Here is a 20522-nt window from a genome sequence, read left to right as displayed (position 1 = left end):
ATGGGCCCCACTTCCTGGATGATAATAAATGTTAGCTGTCATGATGATGATGGTGGAAATGATGAATAAAATTCATTCGTTCAGCAAATATTTATTAAGTAAATATTTATTAAGTACCAACCATAACCAAGGCAATGTTTTATGTCCTTGGGGTATATCACTGAAGAGTTAAGAGTAAATCCATGACTTCATGGGGCTTACGTTATGGTGCATCAAGCTATTCTCTAACATTCGGTTTGGCCTAAAATTCTGTAGAGAATAGTAGTTAGTGAATAATTGGTATTAAGTCAAATAGCAATTTAATAATCAATCAGTGGGCTAATATACTACTAGGCAAAAAAAAAAAAACTACTAGTTTTATATTTTGAATGTTTATGAAGTATAGATTTTTAAATCCTCTCCCTATGGAGCAGTAAGCTGTATGGTCTAGGATTGTGCTAACCATATTTTCCAATTTAACAACAAAGCCACATGTCTGACAGAGAGAATGTGCTTATGAAAACATAGTGTTTGAATTAGGGATTGTCTATGAAATCACCCAGCGGAAATCATAGAGAAACACAGCCTGTGTGTTACTCTTTGAGATCAATGTATTGCCTCCACAAAGCTGGCTCTAAAATGTGCCTTTTGCTCTTTGACCTGTGCTGAGAAGCTGTATGCGTCATATGACGCAACAATGAGATACCTTGCAGAAATATAAAGGTTCAATTCTAGCCATGTTGCTGCAGTTTACTAGTAATTTTTCCCAGGCTTCAAAAGGACATTCTGTAGACGCCTATGATGTAAGAGGGTGTTGCCACTTCAGCTGTGGCCAGCAGATGCTATGTGAACACTCGTTGTGTCCACGTGTGCTGATAAAAGCAAGGAAAATGTGAATAATGGAAAAGAATGGCAGGCCGTTTTTTTGCTGGCTAAGGTGATTTTAAAGAAAAGCTAAGCACACACTTAAGCTTCTCCCTGGCAAAGTGTTTGAGTCCCCTTGAAATGTTTCACTCTTGTGAGAATGACTCACGTCTTGGAAACAACAGCTTCAAGTCTGGTGCTCCCAGCACCTTTATGCCTTGGTTAATGTACCTTTGGGGAGTGTCCAGCATCCCATCAGCTGTGTTAATTAACGAGGGATGCTGTACTCTCTTGCCTTTAGCTAAAAAGTCAGCATTTCACCATTCCCCATCAGCCTGAGCTTTCCATTTCTGGTATGATTACTTTCCTCAGGTTCACATATTGCATACTGTGAAGTCCTGCATAACTGCTAGAAGTGGAGCCACACCTTTGTTTTGTTTTCTAGCTTCATAGTTAGCAGATGGAGCCTGGTAGCATAGTGGTTAAGAGCTCAGCTGCTAACAAAAAGGTCGGCAGTTCAAATACACCAGCCACTCCTTGGAAACCCTACAGGGCAGTCCTACTCTGTCTTCTAGGGTCACTGTGATTCGGAACCTACTCAACAGCACCTAACAGTTAGCAGATAGGTCCCTGGGTGGTGCAAATGGTTTGCATTCAACTGCTAACCTAAAGGTTGGCAGTTCAAACCCACCCAACACCACCATGCAAGAAAGGCCTGGTGAACTACTTCCATAAAGATCACAGCCAAGAAAATCCTACGCAACATAGGTCTACTCTGTAACACATGGGATGGCTGTGAGTCAGAATCAATTTGATAGCAATGGATTTGGTTTGGTGTTTTTAGTTAGCAGATACTTTAAATTTCTTTGCATTTCTGGTTTTTTAAAACACTTTTGTAAACACTTTCATTTCTTGGCTTTGACAAACAATATCATCTCCAATTAGCAAAGGAAAATGATGACTATAAGCTAAAATCCTGGTCTCCAGGCTGCTTCATGTTATCTAAGTTGCATTAATTAGGGTGATCTCAACCTCAAAATGCATAGTGGGTAAACAAAAAATCATACAAACAAGTGAAAACTCAGAAGATTATTTCTTGCTAATGCAAGAGTGCTAGGCAGGTATTTCCGATTGGTGGGTTGCCCCCTTCCATGTGGCAATTCAGAAACTAAGCTTCTTCTACAGTGGGGCTCTGCAGTTACCTAGGGCCTTGTTGTTGTGTATCAAGCCTGTGGGAGATTGGAGGAGGCCCACTCTCTCTCTAAAGTCCCTTCTGGAAGTGATACATCTCAGATTTTCAAAGGCTTGAACTCCATGGTGACAGTAGGTACTCTGTGTTCAGGGAGGGGAGGTAACACAGTGGGTGAGCAGCCACGCTAAGGTTTCCCCAAAGTATACTGCATACCCACTCAGGACAACTTCCGTGTACGACTGCAAGGAATAAAATGTGAATGTGAGCAGCATGGTGGTCCCATGACTGGTAATCACCAGGATAATTTTTGGTGGACATTTAATTTTAAGTTTTAATATGAATTAGGAAAATATAAAGAACATATCGATCAAGAGAATTCGCAGAGATTCTTCCTTAGTATAACTTCTCATTTAAAATAAATTCATTTTGGTGTTCACAAATTATTTAAATTAAATAAAAAGGTGAAGTACTAATTATATGTAAATACTTAAAATTATATGTAAGTATGACCAAAATTTGAAGTTAGCATGAATGACTGAAGTGGGGGACACTGTTACACCATTTGTGTTCCTTAAGATGATCCACTCTTGGCAGAGGAAGGAAATCAGCTTGAGAGAAAAATAAATAAGATGCAAAAGGCTTACCAAGCATCCCTCCTATGTCCAGCATTAGAGATGTTTTAGGGAATACAGAAAAATTGTCCTTCTGTCCTCAATTTATTCAAAACCTTATTCGGGAGATACACAAGCTTTAGGGAGGAGTCTAAAACTAGCTCTTATTAAGTGCTGACATTTGTTTAGGTTTAATATGCTGCAGCTTTCAAGAAGATGGGGAACTCTACTGTTAAAATTAAGCCTGATGTTATTTCCTTAATTTATTATTTCCACAAACACTTATTGTGCACGTACTATGTTTCAGGACGTATGCTAGGCCAGAGAGACACAGAGCTGGATTTGACCAGGTTCCTGATCCTCAGGATTTTACTCTCTGGTGGTTGGTAGTGGTGGATGGGGAAGACAGACCTCTGGACAAAGGAGTGTAACTCAGAATTACAGGAGCTTCAATAGCTATCTGTGCAGGATATGTAGAGATAGAGTATTTTTAATGCCAACAGGGACTCTGGAAACAATTGAGTCTAAACTCTCTCCCTTATCAGATTAAAAAAACTGAACCCCCTCCCCCACACAGAGGTAAAGTGACTCACCCAAGGTCATGCAACTAGTTAGTGGGAGAGCAGGCACTAGAATCCAGCATCCTGATCTCCAGTCTCAGCTGACTACATAGAAAGGGTGAGATTCAGAAGATGTGGGTTGGAGGTGAGATGAAATTACAAATAAGAAATTTAGCAAAACCTTCTGTGGATTATTCACTGGTCAGTATTGAAAGCGAAGGGGGGTAGGCAGTGATGCAAGAAGAAAGATTACCCTGGGAGTTAGGAAATTTATGTTCTAGGCCTGACTATGACCACATCTGCAAAGTGCAGGCTTAGACAAGTGATCTAAGACATTGAGAATGATACAGCTGTGTATTTGTTTAACGTCGTAATTTCCAATAATACATTGCACTATCATGTCGTCGAATTTTTGAAACAGCCCTCTGTGATGTGCTGGAGAGACATCCTTATCCCTATTTTGCAGAGAAGCAAACTGAGGTACAGAAAGGCAAATAGTTAGCTAAATGAGAAATGCAAGGTTAGATCTCCTGGATGCTTCTAGTCCAATATTCTGTCCATGATACTGTGCATATAACAAGTGGGGGACAAGACTGATTAACCAAGCCTATCACTTTATTATGTTACAGATGCATTGTGAGAGGTTTCTATGCATCCTGAGAATAATTGGAACCACACTTTTTGGAGTCTCTCTCCTCCTTGGAATCACAGCTGCTTATATTGTTGGCTATCAATTTATCCAAACGGATAATTACTATTTCTCTTTTGGACTGTATGGTGCCTTTTTAGCATCACACCTCATCATCCAAAGCCTGTTTGCCTTTTTGGAGCACCGGAAAATGAAAAAATCCCTAGAAACCCCAATCAAGTTGAACAAAACCGTTGCTCTTTGCATCGCTGCCTATCAAGAAGATCCCGACTACTTAAGGAAATGTTTGCAATCTGTGAAAAGGCTCACCTACCCTGGAATTAAAGTCGTCATGGTCATAGACGGGAACTCAGAAGATGACCTTTATATGATGGACATCTTCAGTGAAGTCATGGGCAGGGACAAATCAGCCACTTATATCTGGAAGAATAATTTCCATGAAAAGGGCCCCGGTGAGACGGAGGAGTCACATAAAGAAAGCTCACTACATGTAACCCAGTTGGTCTTGTCCAACAAAAGTATTTGCATCATGCAAAAGTGGGGTGGAAAAAGAGAAGTCATGTACACGGCCTTCAGAGCCCTGGGACGAAGTGTGGATTATGTGCAGGTAGGTCTCCAAATTCCTGCCAGTGCAAACATACATTTAAATAAAGCAGCTTTTGTATCTTTCTAGTCGTATGCTGCAGCCCATCCTTGTCCCTTCTGAACACAGTACTCCTTTCAGTTCATTTGAAAACAGCTTGACTGTTGAAAGCACATTTTGAAAGAGAGGAAAAAAAAAAAAAAACTGTTAAGACTATCTATGAAAATGCTTAACTTGTGCAGCGTTATTGGTTGGAAATCAAGATTATTTCGAACATGAGACCCTTCCTTCCCTTTTCTCCCCCTCCCTTACCTTCTCTGCCCCCTGGCTTCTGCCAAATCCAATCCAACGTCATTTTCCACACTCCTAAAACCCTCAGCCTCGTAAGAAAATAGTGTCTGCTAGCACGTAAGGGTCTTGAGACAATCTAGAGATCAAGGGGAAGGCTTAGAAAATGTTTTTTTTTTTTTTACAGAGACATGGGTGACATAGGGAAGGCGAGAACAATTTTGATTTAAAAGGGTAAAAAAAATCAAAATTGAGAGAAAGAAAGGGTGAAGGGAAAACAGAAAAAAAAAAAAAAGGATTCTCGAAGTTAGAGTAATGTTTACTTCACTCCCCAAACAGGATTACCTCACTCACTGCAACTTGACCTTTGGAAGCATTTGTGATGGCTTTTGCTTGCATAAAATTTCTGCAGGCCATGTTCCTCATTAATTCACTAACTGCTCACTCTCACGTCTCCATTCTCCTAGCTGTCATGGAGGCTTTCTTCCTTAGGACATTAGGTCTCTGTGAGCTTCCTAGTTCTATGTTTCTGCAGACTCTTTAGTTAGATTTTGGGCATGATGATATCAAGAAGGGAGAAATGTCTTGGTTTTTAAAAAAAATCCACTGGGACACTTTTCCTCTCCTCTTAAAAGTGAAATCCTAGTTTTCAGCAGCCTCATCATATCTTTTTAAGGACTTTTACTGCCCCAAAAGAGTCCCTGGCTGGCATAAACGATTAACCTCTCAACTATTACCCCAAAAGTTGGTAGTTTGAACCTACCCCCAGGTGCCTCAAAAGTCAGTCCTAGAGATCAGCTCCGGAAAGGTCACAGCCGTATAAACTCTATGGAGCAGTTCTACTCTGCAGATATGGGGTCAGCATGAGTTGGAATTAACTCGAAGGCAATTAGCAACAGTAACAGAAAACTGCCCTCAAATCACACCCAGTGGTTCCTTCAGTGTAATGGGGTGGGAATGGGCACTGGCTTGGGATTCAGTGGACTAAGGTCTAATCATAGGTATTACTAGTTGTTTGACCTCGAACAAGACCACCTCCCTGAACCTCAGTTTTCTGGATAGAGTAAGCCAGTTTCACAGGGATTTTGGGATGATCACATCAACTAATGCATTTCAAGTCCTTAGCAAATTTGTTAGTGATAATATTATTAATATGATTAAGGTTTTTACTTTTAATATTATTGTTATTTATTATATTATGAACCTGTGGAGTCTGTGGGTGGTGCAAAAGGTTAACACAGTTGGCTGCTAATTGAAAGGTTGGAGATTGAAGTCTGCTCAAAGGTACCTCAGAAGAAAGACCCAGTACTGTATTTTTATGCAAACAATGTCCACATTCTATGCCCTCCCAACTAGATATTTTTGTAAATGCCCCCACTAAGCCAATTATTATTATTTTTTTTACATGTTATTGTAAAAAAAAAATTAGCGATGTGCTGCTTAGGAAAATACCTCAAAGAGGGAGAGTGAGGTTGACATAGAAGGTGAGCATTATTTGTGTAAAAATACGGTAATCTACTTCCAAAAAGTCAGCCACTGAAAACACTGTAGAGCACAGTTCTACTCTGACTGACATGGGGTCTCCATAAATGCGAATTGACAGCAACTGGTTACTGTTTTTTCTTTCTTTTTTTTTTTTTTGTTTAATTATCTAGTCTTTACTGGAAAACTAGAGTACCAGTTGATTGCCACCATAGGGTTAATTCTAGTTAATATTTGAAGAGTTTTGAAGCTTTTCTTCAGTTGATGCAAAACTGGATATTAATCTCATTTCTAGGGAATTGGTAGAATTTCTCTCCCAAGTTTCTCCTAATTTCTCAACTGTCAGTCTTTCACAGTTAAGGTAGTTTCAGATATCTCAAGATAGCCAGTCTTTACATAGTGCAACTTCAGGCTCAGATGAGCTATGACATGACATTTTAAAGGAAGGGGTGATTGGGGAACACAAAAGAATTCGAAGAGTAATGTTCTGGGCCTACGATGAGAATACATCTGTTTTGATAATTTGCCTTTAATACTAGTTAAAAACAACTGCTATGTTTGTCATCTCTAATCAAGGCCTCATTGTGTGGATTTTTTGTTTTTAACCTGCTGCTCCCAAACCCCCTTCTCCCATCAGTCTTGTTTTGAATTTTGTTTGTATCCTTGACAACTTTACACTGTGCTTGTCCAGGAAAAAATAATACAAAATAGGAAATGCCAGAGTAAGCTTCCTATGAGAGCCCTAGTCTCCTTACACAGTTAAGCAGGATTGAGAACTTGCCTTTGTTCAGGGGGGAAGCTTCTGAATACACTGACCTGAACCGTGGCTGTTAGCAAGGCTCTGGCACCTCCTGGGACTTGTAGTCAGTTGCAAGCACTCAAAGGAGAATATCAAACCTTTCTCATTCTCAAACCAGTTAATTCCATCTTGCCATCCCTCATCAAATCCTCAGATATTTAGTCATTGTGGACCTACAAAAATGGCAGTATCAAAAGGTTCAACCTAACACTCTCTCATCTTCTATTCTGACAGACCCAGGGTTCAAAAGTTGCAGAGTAGAAGCCACATAAAGACAACAGGGAGAGGAAGACAAGAGTGTTGGCTACTAAGCATTACAAGTGATCAGACTTGGAGTGAAAATTGGTTAGAGGAGGAAGGAAGCAAAGTTCAAGTGCAATACACTAGAGACATGGGGACTGGGGCAGGGGAATGGACTGTCTTCTCACGCACATGCTGACCTGGCTGGGGAATACTGCTTAACTGTGCAGAGATGGCCAAAAAGATTGATTTCAAATTGCAGCTGGGTCCTTGGCGCTGGTCATGACTCTTCAGTTGATTTTGAATAGATGTCTTCCTTATTGCTCTCATGATCTATTATTTCATACCTTCACCACTCTCCCAGGGCCCTACCCAAGCGCCTCCCTCCTTAACTACTAACAGATGACCTTGCTGTCTTCTGAAGAGAAAATCAGAATTACTCGTTCTGAATGCTGTCATGATCTTCTTTACTCTCTCCTGCTTACAGTTTCAAGGTTACCCAGCCTGATTTCCTGGCTCAAGCGTGACCTTTCTACCTACGCTCCTGGGTCCTCTAGGTCTGCTCTCTCTGTCTTCTCTGGAATAAGTCTTGGTCAGTTGCTACCTCGCCCTTAGTCTTTCTCAGCTTTAATCTCTAGGCTTCTCCATGGCTACTGTCTCAGCCTTTTGCTATTCAAATAATTAAATGTTGGCGTGGAATACTGAGGGGAACTCTATCCTAGGAGAAAACCGGTGTGATAGCAAATTTATCTGATGATGCTGGTGACCACTTTCAGACACACATTAGAAAAAAAAATAACAAAGTGAGAAAAGATCATAAAGTGAATGAGAAATAAAGAGGAGAATGAAGAAGGTTTTCCTAATTCTGAATAAAAGTATTTTCTAGAGAGACTTCTCCCCCCATCCCCTGAAAAAGGACAGATTCTGATCTGTTTGCATAAGGTAGGAGAAAAGTCTTGCTTACCTCTTCAAAATAATATTTATATTCACTTTTCTACTTACCAAAGTAATACATGTTTACAGAGCCTCTGTAGTCCCTGCATGGTACAAAGAGTTAACACATTCGGCTGCTAACTGAAAGGTTAGAGGTTTGAGTCCACTCACAGGCACTTGAAAAGAAAGGCCTCACAATCTACTTCCAAAAATCATCCATTGAAAACGCTATGAAGCCCAGTTCTACTCTGACACACATGTGGATGCCACGAGCTGGAATCAACTCAACAAGAAGTGGCTGGGTTATAGTAGCCCATTTAGAAAATGTAGAACAGCACAGTGAGCAAAATTGAAAGCATCTTAAACAAATACATGACCCATAGATTATCAAGTTTAACATTTTCCAGTGTATGCTCTTTTATTTTTCCCTACTTTTAAAACAATTTTGGGATTTTATTATGTTTACTGTTTTGTATCATGTTATTTTTTCTTGCTTGACAATATCAGAAGACTTTTTAAATACCTTTCGAGATCTAGTTTATATAATATTTTTATTCATCTCTTCTATCTCTGAATATGACTATAACACCTTCAGTGGCCACCAGTATATGTCACAAAAAAAAAAAAAAAACAATGTGTGCATTAGGGATTTCACAGATAGAAAATATGTAATAAGTATGAACATTTCCCAAAAGAGAAAACTATAGGGGGCAACGTTATTATTAATTTAATCTGGCAGCATCCCAGGTATATGGAATTCTTCTAGTGAGAAGAACGTAATTGTATATAACATTTGACTGGTCCTTGTTCTGTGTAGGAAGCCTAAACAATGGAAATTTACTCAAGGCTGATGTTAAAAATATTACGTGTTTCTCTGTATCCCTCGTTTTGGAGGATAAGATTAAGAGGATGCTTAATGGAAAATGGAGAAACCTGAATTCTAAATCCAGCTCTGTTGCTTACTTACTATCGCCATCAATCAATTGAACTGGTAGAACAGAGATTTCTAAAAGGTCCCTCCCAGTTTAGCACTATACTCAGTACTGTTTTAATTTCTCTGACAACCAATATCCTTCCAAGAACATTCCAAGTCTCTGCTAGAGTGGGATCAAAACAAAGCAAAAAGGGCTATCAGAATTTTCTTTTCATTTATCAGTTACTACTGCATTTCTCACTTTGATTTGTAATCTGTCCCCTCCCTCAAGGTTGGGTTGTTGATTATCATAAACCCCTACGCCCCCCCCCCCCTTTTTTTAAAGAGCCACCCTTATGGGCTTTCAAGATTTTTTTTGTTTAGAAGGAGAATTCCAACCATTTGGAATAAGAGTGTTTCATGGCTTAGGCCTTAAAGGTGACAACATTTGGTTTCCCACTTTTCCAGTTGCCTTGTCACCTTTGCTTGGCACCTTCTGTAACTTTCATTCCTGGTTAAGCCTTCCCAAAGAGGAAAAAAGGATATCCAAACAACTTTTTTTTTCAGCTTAGTGCTTGGAAGAGATACTAGGTTGGCTGAAGGCAGGAATTATTTTCTAACAATTTGGATAATATATTCTACCAAATAAGGGCTTATGTCTTCCCAATTCCTTTAAAAAGAGCAACAAAGAAGCTCCAAATTGCTTAGGTATCTATATTGTAGAAGCCTGAGGGGCTTCCCATTGGCTTAATTTGAAAGCCTGTATCATAAACCGTCACTCATAGCAACTCACACAGGGTTGCTATGAGTCAGGATTGACTCCAGGGCAGTGGTTTGGTTTGAGGTTTTTTTTTGTACCATAAACCAAATTACCATAAGAGAGGATCATCCTTCCAATGCCCGCCCTCTCCAAAGAGGAAAGATTATCTTTCTTTTCCTTTGAGGGCATTGTTTTTCCTCTCCATTCTGTAATGGTCTTAACTTCAAAGTCTTCGAAGCTCTAAACATGTTAGATTTTATGATTTTGTATTTGTACCTTCAGTTAGATATATGACTTAATCTAAGGCTGGTAAGCTTAGCTGTAAGCCTATGTATAAATCCCATTGATTCAGAGTACAAATAAATAGAAAATCAAGAAAATTGTTTTATGAGAGTATCATGCTAATATTGATAAGGTCCTATAGGTTTGTTGTAATATGATTAATGACCATACACTATGAACTTTTGACTGGCTATATGAGAAATTTCAAGTTGTATGCAGTGTCCTATTGTTGTGGAGGTTATTTTATATCCTAATTCATTGGTTTCCCCATCTGCCACATGTGTATAGTGCCACACAAATTATCTGGGACATATACCATTTTTCTCCAGATAGCACAGTTCACAGGGACAAGAAGAAAAAAAAAACTGCAGAATTGACATATTCATTCATGTCCCTCCTAAACCAAAGATTATATCCTTGTTTTAATCAGTATCACATTGAACAGCTCCAGTGTCAAAGGACAGAGAGAGGACAAGTCAAATTTGGATGCAAGGAACTTGTGTAAGTTTCTATAGGTCCAGGGTCTACCCTTTGCTATATGATGAACTTTTACGCATTTTACACCAACGATACATTCCACGCCATACATGAAAAATAATCATCCACAGAGCTCTAATTACTTTATTATTTTCTCTAGCAAATAACCCAACCTAAGGACATTTACATTGCTTACTATAGAGTTCAACTTGTTTAATTTCAGTGTGTTGGGTCCTTTGTACACGGTATTGGGCTAGGCTTTGGTTTCCTGCTCTAATGGTAAGTCATAGTGCATTTGTAGTAATAATAGGAAGAGCCCTCTCTGTCCTTGGACTAGTGTCCTGTGTTTGTGCCTCTGGATTTGGTTTTTGACTTCTTAGTATATATGACTTCCATTTATTGAACAATTATTAAGAGCTAGCTACTATTAAGCATAGCTAATCATTATTAAAAACTTAGGAGGTAAAGATGATTAACCATTATTTTTTACATGATGGACGGAGGCTTAGGGTGGTGACGTAAGGAGTCCAAGGTTAAGAAGCTAGTCCAGATTTACATAATGGGTAAATGGTAGACTAGAATTAGACTCTTTTCCTTTCAGCTGCATTTACCCTGACGCTGTACTGTTAGGGGTTCAGGAAGATTGGCATTATCTTGTGTTGGCTAGTACATAACTAGCGTTTGTGAACATTTTAGTTCTGAACCCTACCCCCTTTTCATTAAAGACATGGAAGGAGGAGGGACTTTCCATTTACTATGTGGTTAAGTTGTGGCAGGGAAACTGGGTAGCAGGTCATGACCAAGAGTAAATTCCACTCACTTTAGAAATAAATAGTTTCAGTGGGTCAAGCTTAAGATGAAGGGTCAAGGCTAAGACAGGTTTGAGCCTTATAAGCAGGGAAAGAGTGAAGGCAGTTGCAACAAAAGGGGTCTTGATTTATTTTCAGCCTGTTTCCTCATTGAAGGCAGCTGGAGTAATTAAGATTTCCTCTTTCTGGGTTGGCTCTTAATCCCTATTGACACGGTGAGAGTGCATATGTGTGTGGAGGAGGGACCACCAGTCAGTCTGAAAGGAAAGATGTTTAAAAAAGTGAAACATAGAGACTTTTGGCTTTTGTCTTAAAATTTGAAAGGCACATGCTAGAAGAAATAACAATATTTCTGGAGGGATTTTTATTTAAATTGTTGTGAGGTGTAGATTAACTGTATAAGACCAGTGAGATAAGTTGGTATGTACAGGAATGATATAGACAAAGGAGCCCCATGGCTCGCTTGATATGTAATCAGTTGCCATATTCCTTTGAATGAGGCTCTTTAATGATTGTCATGAACTTTTTGGTGTGGGATTACTTAGGGAGTATAACAGATTCAAGGCTTATTACCTAATACTAGTGGCTTACATCTCTACCCAAACCAAAAAGCCAAACCCATTGCCATGGAGCCGATTCCGATTCATATACATCTCTACAGTCCCTTATGATTCACAAAGTACTTTTATATGCCGTGTCTGATATGAGGAAACCCTGGTGTCATAGTGGCTAAGAGCTACAGCTGCTAACCAAAAGGTTGGCAGTTTAAATCCACCAGGCGCTCCTTGGAAACTCAAAGGGGCAGTTCTGCTCTGTCCTGCAGGGTTGCTATCAGTCAGAATCAAATCAAAAGCAGTGTTTTTTTTTTAGTCTCATATAAGGAAGGTAGGTAAATGATTTGTTAAAGACCATAGAGATAATCAGTTACAGAAATCAAGAATTGAATCTAGGCTTCTTGATTCTGAGGACACGTGTTCTTAGAATAGGTCAAATCTAGGCTAAAGAAAATCCAGTTCATTAATATTTTATGCTTATTATGCAGTTACTGCTACTTAGGACACACAAAGATGGAGGCAACTTTAAAAAAAAAAAGGCGTTAAAATCGGTGCTGAAAACATATTTAATTTCCATTTTCTTTTTATGAAAGTAGAACCCTCTTCCTCTGACCAATTATTTTAGACCAGGGGCCAGCACACTTTGTAAAGGGACAGACAGTAAACATTTGGATTTGTGGGCTGTATCACAACTACTCAACTCTGCTGTCTTAGTGTGAAAGCAGCCATAGACAGTATGTAAATGAAGGAGCCCCGATGGGTTCCAACAAAACTTTATTTACAGACTCTAAAATTTGAATTTCATATGATTTTCATATGTAACAAAATATTCCTTTTCTGATTATTTTCAGCCATTCAGAAATGTAAAAAACATTCTTAGCTCATGTGCTATGTACAAACAGGTGGCAGGCCAGACTCGCCTGCAGGCTGTAGCTTGCTAGCAACTGTTTTAGACTATAGGGAGGATGAGGGTGTGTTGTGCTAACTGCTGGCTGGAAAAGTGAAGAAGGAAGGGTGATAGTCTTCTGCGCTTCAGTTGATGAACCTGTGTTTAAGGAGAGAGCTGGTTCCTTGCTATGAAGTCTTTTTCTCTTGACATTTTCCATTTATTTTACTTAAAAATTGGCGACTTCCGTATCTCTTAGTGAGAAATCTCGTGGTGAGTGATCATGTGGTTTAAACAAAGTACAAAGGATACACTCAGTGTGGCCAGAATATCATTTTTTGATTTGTTCTCTAATTGTTTCCCGTGTGCGAATCATGTCCTGTAGTTTTTCCCTACGTGAAGCTAAGCTCTGCAGAACTGGTGTTATGTCTCTGAAAGATTCCAGCCCAGAGCTAAATAGCCAACATTCATGAAATTATATACTTGGTATTAATTGGTGAGGAGACACTAGAAATTCTGTCTCCGCTGATTTTAAGAAGGGCTAGAGTTACACTCTTTACACTCTACTAAGTAAATGCTGGTCTGTCGATGAAGACATATGTTTTTACAGTCTGTCATAGACAGTGGCTTTAGAGTTGGCGCTCTATCACCAAACAGCTTCCAGAAGTGGGATGTCTTTAAAGCTCTCAAATCCCGCGATAACCCGTTTCCAAGAGATTTCTGAGAGCTCTCCCTTCTCACCAGGCGAAGTCCTCCTCGGGAACAATCTCTCTGAGAGAACTTCTGGCACTTCGCTGCTGGAAATTGTGAGGATCAGGCACTAGTTTAAGTGTACAGAACCTCAGATATGTGGTTGGAGTTTAGTCATTTCAAAGAGGCAGCTCCCCTGGCTTGCTGTGCTTGCAAGCAGGAGGAGTTATTTAAACGTTAATTCTGGACTGCTCCCTTCCTGTTGTCGTTAGTCTTATTTTAGCTTTTTGGTTTTACCTTTCCCAAGTTAAATCAATAGAGGTGGTGGGTGTGGCCATGCACTCTCAGGATGCTGAATTCTAAAGGTGGTTTGGATCTGTGCCTTCACCTTTCTGTACCCTCGTTACAGGGCTCCTGCCCAGCTTGTAGCCATACAAACCAGTGATAGACCAGTCGTGGGAGAGGCAAAGCATCACTTTTGGAGGAATTTGCTAGACTCCTCTGGCTTGGGACGCTTGGGTACATATCCGAGAATTAGCAGAGTCCTTTAAGAAAAAAAAAATAAGAAGCCCTGGTCTAAGTGTTAGGCTGTTAACTAAAAGGCTTGTAGTTTGAACCCATTCAGTGGCTCTACTCTGTCACTTAGGGTCACTATGAGTCCAAATCAACTTGACACCTAACAACAGCAACATTTTCTACTAGGAAAAACTAATGCCTAGCTTTCTGCCTCTTATTATTTTTTCTAAAATAAATGAGACCATCTTGAACCAAAATGGAATGCGGAAAACCAATTAAATGTGTGGGTGTGTGCACGCGCACGTGCGCATGCTTCTAAATAAGAAAAACAAAAGAAAACGTTCAGAAATTAACCCCAAATTTATGATCATTAATTATATCTGGAGGGGCGATAGGTTCACTTTTTACAAACAAATGCCTGATATACTTCTTAAGTCATAAGTTACAATAATGCATTTAAATTATTTTCATTAACTTTTTCATTAACATATAACCTTTTCAGAAGAAAAAAACTATTAATTAAAAAAAAAAAGAAAAAGGTAGGTGCACTTTTTAGAAAGGTTGGGGTTTCCAGCTAACAATGGGAGGGATTCATGCTACATACATATTTAAAAAAAAAAAAAACATTACCCTCCAGTTGATTCCAACTTGTAGTCCTATAGTAACCCTAAAGGACAGAGTAGAACTGCCCCATAGAGTTTCCAAGGAGTGCCTGGTAGTTTCTAACTGCCAGCCTTCTGGTTAGCAGCCAGACTCTTAACCGCTACACCGTCAGGTGTATATGTTTCCACAAACATATAAATCCCCCTTCAACTCTTAGAGTTATGATTCTACACATTGCTTTTGTTTTATTTTAATTTATAACTGGTGCATCAAACCTTATTATAAAGAGTTTTATAAAGAGTAGTTTGGAGAACTGTTCAGTTACTTCTGATGTAAATAAGTAGGTTAAATCTGTATCAAATTCAAGCAGCATAGCCAGACTAAATGGCAGAACTGCAAATAACTCCCAAGTCTCCGCCAATCATGTCATTCATTGTCTGGATGGGGGTGTCAAACTGGTTCATCACCTGCCAACTCTGGTCAGTTTATAACTGTTGCCTGGAGGATTCTCAGGCCTTGCCGCATTTAGTAGAAAAGAATGTGATGTCTGATTAGGAAGCTTTGGAGATGGGGCACTTCTTGTCTACCCTGGAGTTGTCCCTGTGATCATGTGGAGGAAACACCACACACAGGTGGAGACTCCCTGGGCCCTAGCTGTCTCATTTCTTTGCCAAAAGGAGAGGAGTAACTTAATCTGATTGGTGAGTTTGGAAGAAGGGTCCAATAGGTATAGCCTAGCCTCTCCGTCCCCAAGGAGCAGGCCTCTGCCATACATTTTCAAGGGGTAGGCTCCAGATCTACTGGATGAGGCTGGTTCTGCCTTCTCTTTGGGACTATGTAAGACTGGAGAACAGAATTATGAGGCTCACTTCACAGACGTAAGCCATATTCTCCATATCAGCTTTATCGATACAATGACGATATTTTGGTTTCACATTTGACTTATTCTTTAGTTTTGTTTTTCAACTAGTTCAGAAGTTAGGTTGGAAAGAGAAGTACTGTCTACCTTCTTAATCTCACAGCCCTAGATTCCTGAGCCCCTGTCAGGGGTTTATCAGCAATGACTTGTCTAGAGAATGGCTATCCCTGGTTCTGATGAATTCCAGTAATAATTGAGGTTTTATTTGGTTCGGTTTCAGAAATGCTTTTTTTTGACTCATATAAAAGTTGTTTTTAAGAACAGCAATTGGCGTGTCTAGAATGGCTTAAGGGTAATTACATCTGCTTTTAAATCCAACGACCTAGATAAATACTTTTCTGCTCTAGAGAAATGGGGTGTTCTGAAGGTCATTCTAGTTCTTTTCGTGGTGCATTATCATCTGCTAAGCCAAGGACACCTGAATGTCTTGCTGCTTAACTACACAACAATCAGTGGAATCATTGGTCTCCCTTCTTTTATTCATCATATTAAAATGGAAAAAAAGAATTGTGAAACACACTACTGTCAATATTGTTATAGAATTTCCTCATCATCATTCAGAACTTAAGGGCAAGTTGTCTAAAAGCCTTATTTAAGACAGTGGAAGGGAAAAAAAAAAAAAAAAAAGATATCTGGGGTCCCAGTTTGCCCACAACTGGGGTGTTTCTCAGGATGTGGGACTTTCGATGCTAAAATTGGGGATGTCCCTGGAAAACTAGGACAAGCTGGTCACCTTACATGACATACTTGGCACATCGCTTCAGCTGTCCCAACCAACAATGTTATTAATGTAAACACTGAGTGTGCTAAAGACAGGCTCTTTGTGTTAGCCATGATATAATTAAACCCTCTGTCATCCCTGTGATACTTGCTTACTGAGGCTTCATGACAGTAAGACTGAGGGTATAATATCTATGCCCAATTTTGGTGGTATGGCATACACTCATAGTTTGCCTTTTCTTTAACTCATTTTCTACTGTGTTCTTTGTAGGTTTGTGATTCAGATACCATGTTGGACCCTGCCTCATCTGTGGAGATGGTTAAAGTTTTAGAAGAAGACCCTATGGTTGGAGGAGTTGGAGGAGATGTCCAGGTGCATATGTCTTTACTTTTTGCAACAGACACTTTTAGTAGCACTAATTCTTATTCATTAATTGAACACATATATATTATGCACCAACTCTGTACCAGGTATTGTGTTTTGTATTGGAGACACATTAGAATGTGCCTCGTACCCACTGCACTGCCTCTTCATCTGTCCAGATTGAAATGCTTTCCTTACTTAATTCAGGAATAAAATGCATGTCTGTAGGGACAGATAAGTTATAATCAACATAAATAAAGGTGTAATTATTTTTGCCATACCTCTCTGAGTGATAACTTAATGTTTTGCTAAAATTTGATGTTAAAAATTCATTTACTTGGAGGGTAATAAAATGGAAGTTATGGCATGGAATGGATTCCGTATCCTTTACCTATGTATTTAAAAAGTGGCAGATATGTGATGGATCAAAAAACCCAAATTAGAAAACAAATGAAGAATTTAGCAACTAAAGTTCAGACTAGCGAGAAAGGCAAAGAAACACCTACATATTGGGGTCCATAAGATGACTCATAATTTTCTACCAATGGAGAAACAATGAAACAAATATCAACGAAGGTAATTTGTAATTTGGGGGATAGAAAAATAAATAGATGAAAAGATGTGAAGATTAAAGGGAGTCCCTTGAAAATGTGAAATCAGATTTTAGCAAAAAGTAAAAAGCACATGGGAACATTGAATTAAAAATGTATTTTGTTGCTGTTTGTCTATGATGATAGTAAAGTCAAAGAAAACACACTACAGAGGACAGAGAAATAGCCTGGCAATATAAAGAATGAAAATGTGCGAGGTCTACATGAAAACCAAACAAAGTGAGACAGAAGGGAGAATTCAAGGAATATTGCCAAGAGAAACCTAATAAATTTCATGTAGAAAACATCATTTCAGGACTGAAGTTTTGGAAGGCCATAGCAAACCCTGTTATCACTGGTGGTGCAGAAAAGCGTGGAGGAAGGAGAAGGAAAACAGGCAAGAAGTGGTTGAGCTGGAATGTAAGCAGAATAGGAGACAGTAGGACTTAAATTACCTTCTAGGAAAGAGTATCTGGGAAAAGAATTTGAGGACTGAGAACTAAAGTCTAAAAACTCGTTATTATAATATGCTAAAATAACAAGAATAAAAACTATAACAGCAAAAAGAGAACAGAGGGTTTGAAGAAGAAATAAAAAATACCATCAAAGGGTCCCTGTCAAATACACACACACAACAACAAGTTAGCAAATTAATCTAGGTGGCTCAATGGTCAAGAGCTCACTGCTAACCAAAAGTTCAAATCCCCCAGCTGCTCCTTGGAAACCCTATGAGGCAGTTCTACTCTGTCCAATAGGGTCTCTATGAATTGGAACTGATTCAATGGCACATAACAGCAGCAATACAGAATCAGAGAAAACGGCATTAAACCATGTCAAAAAGAGCAAGGAAGCCAAAATAGAAGGATAAAATAACAAACCTCAGGATGCTACAGGTTTTGTTGGTTATTTTGGGGTAAAGCTTAACATTTATTTGTTTCTTTATTCATTTATTTATTTATTATTTTTCAGATTTTAAACAAGTATGATTCCTGGATCTCCTTCCTCAGCAGTGTGAGATACTGGATGGCTTTTAACATAGAAAGAGCTTGTCAGTCGTATTTTGGGTGCGTCCAGTGCATTAGTGGACCTCTGGGAATGTACAGAAACTCCTTGCTCCACGAATTTGTAGAAGACTGGTACAATCAGGAATTTATGGGCAGCCAATGTAGTTTTGGTGATGACCGGCATCTAACGAACCGGGTGCTGAGTCTGGGCTATGCCACAAAATACACAGCTCGATCCAAGTGCCTTACTGAAACACCTATAGAGTATCTCAGGTGGTTAAACCAGCAGACCCGTTGGAGCAAGTCCTACTTCCGCGAGTGGCTGTACAATGCCATGTGGTTTCACAAACACCACTTGTGGATGACCTACGAAGCGGTGATCACTGGATTCTTTCCTTTCTTTCTCATTGCCACAGTCATCCAGCTCTTCTACCGGGGAAAACTTTGGAATATCCTCCTCTTCTTATTAACTGTCCAGTTAGTGGGTCTCATAAAATCATCCTTTGCCAGCTGCCTTAGAGGAAATATCGTCATGGTCTTCATGTCCCTCTACTCAGTATTATACATGTCGAGTTTACTTCCTGCCAAGATGTTTGCGATCGCAACCATAAACAAAGCTGGGTGGGGCACATCTGGAAGGAAAACCATCGTTGTTAATTTCATAGGACTCATTCCAGTATCAGTTTGGTTTACAATCCTCTTGGGTGGTGTGATTTTCACCATTTATAAAGAATCTAAAAAGCCATTTTCAGAATCCAAACAGACCGTTCTAATCGTTGGAACATTACTCTATGCATGCTATTGGGTCATGCTTTTGACGCTGTATGTGGTTCTCATCAATAAGTGTGGCAGGCGGAAGAAGGGGCAACAGTATGACATGGTGCTTGATGTATGATCTTCCATTGTTTGACGTTTGCAGACACACACAACACCTTGGTTCCCCTAGGAACTGGACAATATTGTGGCATCAGATAATGCCACCAAAAGAGACATATCACTGCTGCTGGGACTTGAACAAAGACATTTCTATGGGTTTATTTTGATTCTGCCAAAGTAAAATGATACATCAAACAAGAAGAAACTCAGATTTAGCCTTTTATCCCTATGGAAATGGGATGACTTCTTTGTTTATGCACTTTTTCCTTACTGTGCATCAGCCTGACAGTGTTTTGCCCTATATACCTCACTAGCCATGCTTTATGTGGGTTATCATGGAAGAAAAGGATTTTAGAAACTCAAGGAAAAGTTCTTTCAACCTATACAACCTAACTTATGGACTGTTTTGATAGCTAATTTTTTTTTTTAGGAAGGATTTTATGTTTAACTCTACCAAATGAAATGCCAAAGGAAATTTTAAAGGCCATTGGCTGTGCTGTATTTTTATATAATTGTACTGTGTTTTAAAATTTTGTATGCCAATTTTTTAAAACAAATTTTGCATATTCTATATTTCACTTCTCTGCCAAAATATACTTGTTCTTCCTTTTTTTTTTTTTTTTAATAAAATAGGTCTTGAAAAGTTTATACTTAAAAAAAATCCTGCCCAAAATGTGAAGGTTGGTTGAATCATGTTGTTCATGTTAGAAAGAATAAAATGTTTCTCTCTCTCTCTAACTTTCAAAATTGAATAGTTTATTTCTGTGAAAAAGTATTTAAACTTTGAATATTTTAACTTTTTTTTTTTTTTTTTCCATTTCTTTTAGAAAAGGCCAATATAACTGTCATACTTTGGGAGTAAAAGTACTATATTTTAAGCAAATAATGGGTGTCTTCTACATTTGTTTACCCACCATGACCTCCCCCATAAGGCATTATCATAAGCATTGCTATGCCAATTTTTTTTTTAAATGTTGCTATAAAAAAATTAGCATAGCTCGTTTATGAAAATACCTTGTGGGGGGAGGGCATAGTTGGCAAACAAATGAAGAAGGCGTGTGTTATTAGCGTAAAAATATGGTATATTCTTGAGTGTACAAAAAGAATTGAAAATCAAGGCCAAAGGGGTAGAAAAGTGCAATTTTTTCACAAGATAAAAGGGAATGCTAATTCTTGGGAGAAAAAAAAAAGACACCTAGAATGCAGCACTGGACAAAACATGCATATTAAAGATGAATAATCTTTGGCCATTCTGTCAGTGTTGTCCCAGGCCAAGTAAAATGGGAAATGGAAAAAATTATCTATATAATTTGGACACACACAATGCAGTTCATCGAAAGTTTTGTTCCATGGCCTGAATTCTCCAGATCCTGCCTGTG

General features: G+C 38.9%; 1 protein-coding gene across 1 annotated transcript in view; it reads left to right on the top strand.

The window, feature by feature from the left end:
* Positions 1-19764, top strand: part of HAS2 (hyaluronan synthase 2) — a 28946-nt gene extending 9182 nt beyond the window's left edge. Inside the window, exons 2-4 of the mRNA XM_003408169.4 lie at positions 3836-4462; positions 16581-16682; positions 18233-19764. Coding sequence (XP_003408217.1) covers positions 3836-4462; positions 16581-16682; positions 18233-19162 — 1659 coding nt within the window. The 3' untranslated portion in view covers positions 19163-19764. The remainder of the gene's footprint in view (positions 1-3835; positions 4463-16580; positions 16683-18232) is intronic.
* Positions 19765-20522: the final 758 nt, after the last annotated feature.

This window comes from Loxodonta africana, chromosome 14 (assembly GCF_030014295.1).
Source record: "Loxodonta africana isolate mLoxAfr1 chromosome 14, mLoxAfr1.hap2, whole genome shotgun sequence".
Taxonomy (NCBI): Eukaryota; Metazoa; Chordata; class Mammalia; order Proboscidea; family Elephantidae; genus Loxodonta; species Loxodonta africana.
Note: the sequence above shows the minus strand (reverse complement) of the source record. Positions and strands in the feature narration are given on the sequence as shown.